Source organism: Ylistrum balloti, unplaced genomic scaffold, assembly GCF_031769215.1.
Source record: "Ylistrum balloti isolate Yb309-2 unplaced genomic scaffold, AGI_CSIRO_Ybal_v1 Utg370622, whole genome shotgun sequence".
In the NCBI taxonomy this organism is placed as follows: Eukaryota; Metazoa; Mollusca; class Bivalvia; order Pectinida; family Pectinidae; genus Ylistrum; species Ylistrum balloti.
The window spans coordinates 251,871-261,459 of NW_026782381.1; the positions used below are offsets into that span (position 1 = coordinate 251,871).

At 33.4% G+C, this 9,589-nt stretch overlaps 1 protein-coding gene across 1 annotated transcript; it reads right to left on the reverse strand.

The window, feature by feature from the left end:
- Positions 1–1,600: 1,600 nt before the first annotated feature.
- Positions 1,601–7,661, reverse strand: LOC132557083 (uncharacterized). Its single transcript, XM_060221568.1, has 3 exons — positions 7,490–7,661; positions 3,431–3,649; positions 1,601–1,944 (listed from the first exon to the last, which is right to left on the reverse strand). Exons 1-3 carry the CDS (start codon positions 7,659–7,661, stop codon positions 1,601–1,603), a joined length of 735 nt encoding a protein of 244 aa, XP_060077551.1.
- Between the last annotated feature and the right edge of the window lie 1,928 nt (positions 7,662–9,589).

Consider the following 9,589-nt stretch of genomic DNA (forward strand, 5'->3'; position numbering starts at 1 on the left):
ATTGATGTAATCACTCACAAGCATTATCTATGACCGTAATAACGAAACCTAACCGAGCAGAATCAATTTCTCATGTAATCTCTGTCGAAGAAATCTGCATAAGTAAATAATCGAGATTTCAATAATGGTTGAATGCTGATTCGTTCAGAAACGTCAATGTTATATCTGATAATGTTTGCTTAATATTGCTGGTATTTTACTGTTATTTAAAAAAATATAAAACAGTTGTTTAAGATATAAACACAAGTACAGTAAGATATAAACATATGTACAGTAAGATATAAACACATGTACAGTAGACATTACAGCAATTTTACAAAACGATGCGCCATTGAAAATAACACCGCGGTGGACATACTCAACGGGAAATTAAGCGATTAGATTTTATAAGAACCGGAAATGTCAAGTCATCGTTACAAATTACAATTATATATAGCACAGCCAAATAATGAATTAAACTACATCGTAGCGTTGTTTTATCGTTCCAGGATACGCTAGTAATGCGTAGGGCCTTGGGCTGAAACGTAGGTTGTAACTGCGTTAAAGACATTTCAGAATTTAGATAAGGAAGTGCAATCGCCCCATCAATCAATAAAATTCTTTAAATATATAATACCTTCAGCAGAAGTTTAAGTCAATATGTATATTCGGAACGATTGAATCAAAACGTGACAGGCAGGTTACGACACACCATGGGCAAAATGTTCACCACTTGTATGTTCCGCTTTCAATTTCAAAGGACTTTAGAGTATCCATTTCCTTGCAAATATAGATCAATATACGTGTATAAGCCGCATAGAAACATACACTGTTTCTTTAGGTGATCATTAATCCAGCCTTGAGTGAACAAGAAGAATTATATAGTATTATATGAACATTTCCTTGTACATATCAAATTTTACAAAAGACAGTTTAAAAGCAATTTTTAATACAAATTTAGAAATAGATACAATAGAGTCATATAAAGAGCTGTATCAGACGTATTATTAGGCCTTTAAAACGGTCATATCAGCATTAAAAATACACTCCTCTGCAGAACGTTGTTGTTGCACGCCGAAAGTTGGATTATCGAGAAGTGAAACGTCAAATACTTTTGCTAGCTTCAAAATGGATCAATATTGAACATGATAAATAAAACGTGGTATGATTTAAAAATATCAATGTTTGTGACTGTTTGCTTACTTCTCGAGCTTTATAGTAACTGCTTTGTTGTGAACAATAATGGCATTCTTGTGGCATTTTTTGCCGAAAAAAAAAGAGGTAGAAAAGCGTACTTTAATCACACTTGAAATACGAAATACATGTCTAAGGAAGTCAAAACTATGACATTTCCAGAACGGCATAGAATACCCAAAATGATGCATTTACGTCTTAAACGCTTAACTGTTGGTTTATTGGAAATAAAATGCATTAAAATTTTTCAGTGTTTGTTCAGAAATTTTCTTTAAAATAATGCAAAATATAAAATAAAAGTGTATCTAAATATCTTTCTTTTTAATAATCTAAAGTAGAAATACTTTTTTTCTATATGTAAACATTTCTTTTCAAATTATATCATCTGTTTCTGGTCATTGTTTGACAATCGGGAAAAATCCGTTAGTCATCCCATCTTTTCGTGACATATTGCTACTCCACTGATGCCACACCCCACTGAATAACTTCCGGGTTTATACATAGTACAGGTTGTCGTGCTGGAATCGAAATGTGAGGCGATGCAATCATTTATAGAGAAGCATTCACGGGCACAGCTTGCAAGGTTCCCCTTGGATGCAACACTTAACAGTGCCACGTTTGTAATGGTCGCTGTAGTTTTCCGCATGAGGGTACATGGTGATCGGTCTACAGATGTTGTTGTAGCTGTTGGTTCAGTAGAGGTCACAGTAGACGTGGTTTCAACAGATGTCTGAACTGTTGTTGTTGCAATGGATGTTTGAGTGGATGTCACTGAATCAGTAGATAAGCATATAACACATGTGATAAATCCTGATATAAAATATAACTTATTTACTTTACAATAGTTGCGAAACAGGTTATGCCATCTTATATTTATCACTCTTATTGGAGTGGATGGAAGCATGCGAGTACCCAAGGAAAACAAAAATTAATGAATATTACAATATATAGGTGATTGCGTGGCTTTAATGAATTTCGTACAGTTGAGCAGTAGTAAGAGCAAGTCATTCCTGACTTACCGCACACTTCTCTTACAGAAAGTGTGAGAGAAAAGAACTTACTTTGTTAACATGCATACCCTACCTCTTCATTGTTTTCGTTATGATTTACAGGCACATGACTCCGTACACAGGAACTTTTGGTTTTCACATCAGTTTATCATTATCAATAGACATGAGCATTTCAACAAAATATGACCCGACGGGATCAGGAAACAAGTGTGCATAGAATTACTCAAGCTTTAGTGTTTGACAAATTGTGATGAATTTTATACCAATGGAATATTTCTTCAGAAGGCAGATTAAAGAGAAATAAAAATTCAATTGCACAATCAATATAAACATGTGAGCAAAGGATGTGAGAGTTATCTATAATCAAAGTATTTAAAGTCGTTCAGTTTTTCCCGTGTGTATCTGTCAGCAACTGGTATCTATGAATAACTCCCGGAAATTACAATTATATCTAAATACTAATGTGAATATTATACTCTGTCGTGATAAGGATATTTTAGGGAGCCAAATGAATGAAAAAAAATGTTTTAAAATCTGAAAAATTATAATAATGTTTTTATCCATATAACTCTTATCCTTCCCACAGTAAATTATTGACTCCATAATTACTTTTCTTTGATTATCCCCCCTTGTCTTAAAGATAAATGCATTAGGTTCTACTTGTCAATGTACATGGCTCTTTCCATGTTCATGCATGAATGTGATAAGGTGTAAAGTGGATCGAGGTTGGAGATCGTTTATTATCCATGTTTTGCTAGTGAGAACGATATGTAGTGTGCAGTAAAGAAAATGTCAGTTTGCTATGGTTTATTATTTGATTACTTCCCCTAGTCTATGACTTGTGATAGGACAACGTATGATTATCCGTATATATACAAATATATTTCATAGAAGGAAATCTTGATATCTGCATTTTTTCAATCTGAAATTTCTTTTGCAAGGTCCCCCATTTTTGCTACTTTTTTCACGCTTTTTCATATATAAATTTCTCAATATTTCTTCCACATTTTCACAGCACTTTTCAACACTGACTCCAATCCTCTTAAGTTTCTGTTGTTTAGTTCTTTAAGATGTTCTTTATGATTATTATGTCACTGATAATACCGACAAACTGTGTATCAAATAAGGACAAGTCACTGGGAAAATAACGTAAAATACACTAATGTTTAGAAAACACAATTTTTTTTGGAAAGAAACTACAGGCAAATTTTCAGTGTAAAATTATTTTTAAGGTTGTCTAATCTTACCTGGCGTCGTGTGCTCACATATGTAAGGGAAACAATTCGCACTATTTAGTTGCTGCCAAGCTGACTGACCGATCGCATAGCAGTATGAGGGACCATATTGATTGTATCCAGAAATTCTATGTGGATCAACGAGTGGTGTGGAGCCGGAACTATCCACCCAACTCCATTCATTATTGACTTTCTGTAGTCCAATCCAGTAGCTTGTAGGCAAACTAAGCGCTATATAATTAAAACAAAATGCACAGCTACAGAAACGAAATGACGATACAATTCAGTAAAAAAAACCCAAACAAACAAACCGATAAAACACGAGTAAAATAAGAAAAAGGAAATATTTGAACCCATGAAAATGTACAAGGCGAATAATGTCAGGCGCTCCAGAAGGACAAGTGCTTTTTGCAATATCGACGACATCCGCCATGCAACTCTTAATTTATGCAAGTAATGTTATATAAATACCTTGAAAAGTTACATGTTATGTATTTTTGTATAACTGACTTAATTCTATAATACCAGATTTTATAAAATCTATATCACGTTGTGTTTTTCCTGTCAAAATCTCTTTTGAAAATTCAATTAATAATGTTGAAGTGTAAGAATAAAACAAAGAATTTAAAAATATAACGACAAAACAATGTTACCCTGTGGTAATTCGGAAACATAGATATTGCCAATTGGCTATCATCGAATGTAATTTATTTTCGTGTGCGGTCTATTTTCATTTATTTCGAGGGCCCTGTTAATCCACGAATACAATTTGTTCTAATGATTAAATGTAGGGTTAGTGGACTGTATCTAATAAAGCGTCCATGAAATAGTAATTTTCAGAATTAGCACGAAAATAGAGACCACCAAAAAGTGTGATTTTACAGTAACGTTCTTCCTCAAAGACACAAACAATTACTAGCTTTCAATTTCCCATCTTCTCCAAAAGCTAAAGAAAAATTGCAAACCAATGCAAGTAATTTTGAACCAATAATGTCGCAGTTTAAGTTATCCTGCAGACGCAGACCTAAAACAACGAACTAAGTATTTGTTCCCTCTTAGTTCAATTTCAACTGGAGGCATCACATCCTGCTTTACGCTATAATTTTTCTTATATAGAACAAATAGATTTATTTTTTTAAATAAAGATTAAGTGGAACTTATTTTACAACAATTGCTATACAAGTTATTTTAGCTTATATAAATAAGTCTTGATGACCCAGATGAAAGGGCTAGAGGGGTCTTACTGTGGGAGGACGTCTAGGTGAAAGCCGGGAATGCATTATCACTGTTACCACCCTGGACTAAATACTGTTGTTTACCTTATTGATCTATCAAAGAAATCGTCAATATTCCATGTAAATAGCATATATATATATCAACAGAGTATATATAGAAACGACCGATAGTTAGCTAAGTACAAAGAAGCCCGGGTCCAACTGGGCAAATATAAGCCAAGGTTATGGCTAAAGTGACTGACCTCATCTTCAAAGAACTGAACAGAACTTTAATTTGAGAGATGATATACGTGGTTTATGAGTCAATACATCAATGTTCATAATCAGATTGTTCAGGTTGTTAGTTAAATTGAGAGTTAAAGCAGAGCTCAAAAGGTGTTACAAGAGCCATGAGCAATTTTCATTTGTGGTAGTGCATGACTCTCGGAATTTTAGTATGTTTATTTGAGAATGATTAAGATTATACAATTACAAAATTGTAACAATGTATTGCAGTAATATTTGCAGACCCTTTTCACCATCAGATATCAGAAGCGTTGCTTTAATGATACATACTGCGAAACCCGTAAACAATGCGATAAAAAAAATACAAGACTTCTGAAAAAGTATAAGGAGAAAAAGACCAGGTGTTCCGGAAGAGTAAGCGTCTTCTACTTCATCGACGACACCTGTCATGTAAACATTGATCTTTCATTGACCAAGCGGTAAAACCTTGTCTGATGTGATTAGTCGAATATCGAAACAATACAGCTGACGAAGGCTTAATAAATAGATCCAGATGTATGACTAAGGCTGGATATATATGTATATTGAGAGTCTTGATGATGCAGTCATTGAGAATGACGGAGCGTGATAATTTGGACAAGGTGATTGAACAGATCTTCACAGCAGGTCGACGTGACAAAGTCTAGTACACTGGTTGTTATATTTCAACAGAAGCTGACAATCGCACCAATGCAGTAGATTAAGGATTGCTATTTGAAAATAAGAATTATAATGGGCAATGGTATTGATAAGGAATCTTAGCAAAATCATCAAAACATTAACTACATGTCGACAAAATCATAATCCAAATTCAGTAAACTAGGACAAAATATGAACAAAAGAACGATTTACATGGAGACTTCTGAAAAAGTGCAAGAGGTAAGCGTATACTGCTTCATAGACGACACCCGTCATGTAAATCTTTGTCAATCCAAGTAAGTAATGTCGCGTTCTCTAATAAGAACAAGGTATACAACAAAGAAACCAACAGACACACTAACGAACATGAAATACCTCCAGCTTCATATTGCACAAAGAAATAGTCCTAGTCTTAGTCATTACTTAATTTTTTATTATCCTGTTTTCGAGAAAAGAATCAGAACGGAATTCTCATAGTTTTAATTGTCAATGGAAATATTATTTGAAAACGTATTTGTACCATATAATACTGATATCTTTCCAAACGATGAACTGTATATCCTCAATAATGAATTTATTTGTCGTTATTGATGATGTTTCATTTCAAAGACCAATCAACGTCCATAAGTGTTAGCGTGGGAGTTCGTTTACCACAGAAATAGCAAATAGAAATTTTGTGTAAAACTTAAAAACTCCTCAAATCGATTACCCGAACGACTGAGCCCAATCTCTGTAGTAAATGTCGACATAAAAGAAGATTGACAATTAATAGTTCGTGATAAACAGACTCTATGTGTAGTAACAATCTAATCTAATTAGAATTAATTTCTGTACAGTTTATGTTTATCTTACCATTTACTTATGTACTTTTGGATGTCGACCTACTCTAGTTTGATTTTAAACAATCCCACACATTGTCGTAGTACAAATACAACAGAATGATGTGTTATACAGAAGAAAAACGTTATATTAGTCAACAATAATGATAGAAAACTTCTTCTCTCTGACGGATACCCAGGAGTTCTTGATATTGCATGCCTTTACCAAATATTTATTAAATATATATTTTTGATGAAAACAAAAACAATTCATTAATTGATGTCAAATATATTAAAGAGAATTCAGCTAATAGGTCTGTAACACCACATCCGTTAGGAGCGTTGTTTCTGTCAAAGGATTTGGCTGTTTCGTGGTAAAAAACAATGAAAAAAAATAATATTAATTATAATAAGAATGATAATAATAATAATAATAATAATAATAATAAAAATATTCCACAGTTTACCTACAACAATTTGATCGTTAAGAGCGACGTATATTTTCTCGTTTTTTGCGAAGCTCTTTTTCCAAGCCTGTCACTGTCACTGTTGTGTCTTGACACTACTTCATCATTGCTTAAGTGAGAGGTTATGCCCCGAAGTCAATTAAACTATAAGTTGTGCTCAAAGTTTGGCCTACAGCAGAGGTTACGATGTGGAATGATTGATTTACTTGTTGTTAGTAAAATGCGACCGAACAGAACTCCATGTTACCACTGTATCCAACATATGACATGTCAGTATGGTTGCACTATAAGAACGTCCACAAACAAAATAAAACATACAAACTTGCACATAAAGACAACTAAGTAGACCACAGAAAAATGGCAATGGTATACACAGATGGTCGTTATCTATATATACAAATTACATTACAAAGGCAACTAAAAAGCGACCGTTACAGACAGGTAATCTTTGTATTAAAGTGGCATTTAAGACGGGTTTGATTGAACTTACATATCAGTTGTCCATATCAATATTCTACGTGGATCAGGTGACTGTGAGGGATAGTTAGTTTGTCTCATCACCTACGAATTATCACCTCGGACCGAGTTATACAATATGATATCATTCAATAAGACTGCGAGGAATGGTTTGTCACATCAACTACTTACATATCAGTTGTTCATACAGCCAAAATTGTTCATCCTCAGTTTCCACGTGGATCAGGTGAGTGTCTGTAACGCCTTCGCAAGTGGACTTTGAATTTGCGTAGTTGGCACATTGTTGATGAACGGCATAACTCTTGCCGGTAATAGTGTTATCAATGATGTCGGCATTCGGCATAGAAAAGCCAGCAGCTTCACTAATGAAAGCGGCCAGAAATAGGATGACAATTCTACTGTGGAAACAAAGTTGTTTATAATATTATTTGAAGCGTCGAAGAAGTTTACGTTTTTTTTTTTTAAATTTTTCTCTCCCCCCCCCCCTTTTTTTTACAAATCACAAGAAAATGGGAAATTATAAAAAAAGGTTAATGTATATTATTTTCTGACAATCCTGTAGTTTGAAAAAAGCTGGTTCCTACTCACTTAACCTTCTCTAACAAGATACCTTTGTGTATTTCTTCTATCATTGATCAAATCATACTTAAAAATGCATTTATCACGTGCGTTTGTCTATTACGTTTCTATTTAACTTACCAAAGGTAATGATAAGTTTTCATAGTTACCAGATTTTGTTTGTGCTGACTTTCATTTTTGTTTTTACGTTCCTCGGAGGGTCGCACAACTGTTCAAACAATATACTCCTAAAACTAAAAAAGTTTATAATACAGAACGTTCCTAAAACAACGAAATCAGCGGGTGACGAGAAAGGATTGATTACAGTTAAATATTTAACAATGCTTGAAGATACGGCGCCCAGTGACAGAAAGAGAAGCCGTTGAATGTTTTTGCAAACAATATCAGATCAAATGATTTTGCAATTATTCTAACTTGTTCAGGAATAAATTCAAAATAATGATTCGAAAAAGGAAAAAAATGAATATAAAAAAGAAATTACCTGCACAAACGGCTTGATACTGACTGGCTTAACTTGTTTTTCTTCTGTCAAGTTTAAAAGAAAGCTAAAATACGCAGCCCTGGTAAAACGTATATTTAGACCTTATATTGCCGTGTGAAGGGGCTGTGCGAGTATTCTATATGTTGAATAAGGTAACTTTACTTAGAAATCAATAAATGGTCAGTCAGTTGGCCTACAAAATCAGCAGGTATCAACAAAGACTTAACTTTTTCAGAACAATTCCGCAACTTATACATCAAATGATTTAAAATGCGATTCATTGGTTTTACTGATTGCTTAACATATCAGAATAGCACTGATGATCAATATATATACAAAATTATCAATGCAGTTATTTTGTTTATCAATTTTTTTATATATCAATATACAAGATCTAAAAAGCAAGTGAATACCCATTTTTCTGCCTAATATAGCTTTAAATTCAAGAATAAAATAAAAGATTTCGGGTGACAGTTCGTCCTCTGCTTCATCGAATTCCACTCGCCATGTTAATATCGATCAACAAAATAGATAATGAAACTTATGTAAATGAGGTGAAAGTTTACAACAATGAAGCCACAAGATACACAGGCGGCATCGTTCACGTGTAATATCCTCCACAGAAATATTAGTTACTTTAGGATGGTGGATGGCAGCTTAACACTTCCACGCTTTCTTCATCACTTTAACCAATTCTGAATGCAAACGATGACCTTTTCTGAATTTAGCGTAGTTCTTTCTATTTATTCTAATTATCTTAATAAACAAATTCGTAATGAATTTTATTGGATGTTTCTTCAATAAATATAGTAGATCAGTTTTGATTGGATGTTTCTTCAATACATATAGTAGATCAGTTTTGATTGGACGTTTCTTCAATAGTAGATCAGCAGTGATTGGGTAGTTGTTCTATTTCCCTTGAATTTGATTTTTCTGCAGTAGTATATTATTTGTAATGCGAATTTTAAGAGCAGGTTGTGCGTCCCTCTCGACGCTTCTTAAAGCTAATGTGTTAATTACATTTGATAATTATTATGTAAGTGTCTGTGCAACAGTAAAAACGAACTAATAAATCAGGGCAAATAATATCACATTTGAGGATTACATATTTTGTCTTATGTATGTAGAATTGGTATCTAGTTGCCGTAGGCTTTCCTTAACCTGGTAAAATCTCTCTTTTTTTGTAAAGTTTTTAGAAAAACCTTTTCAAA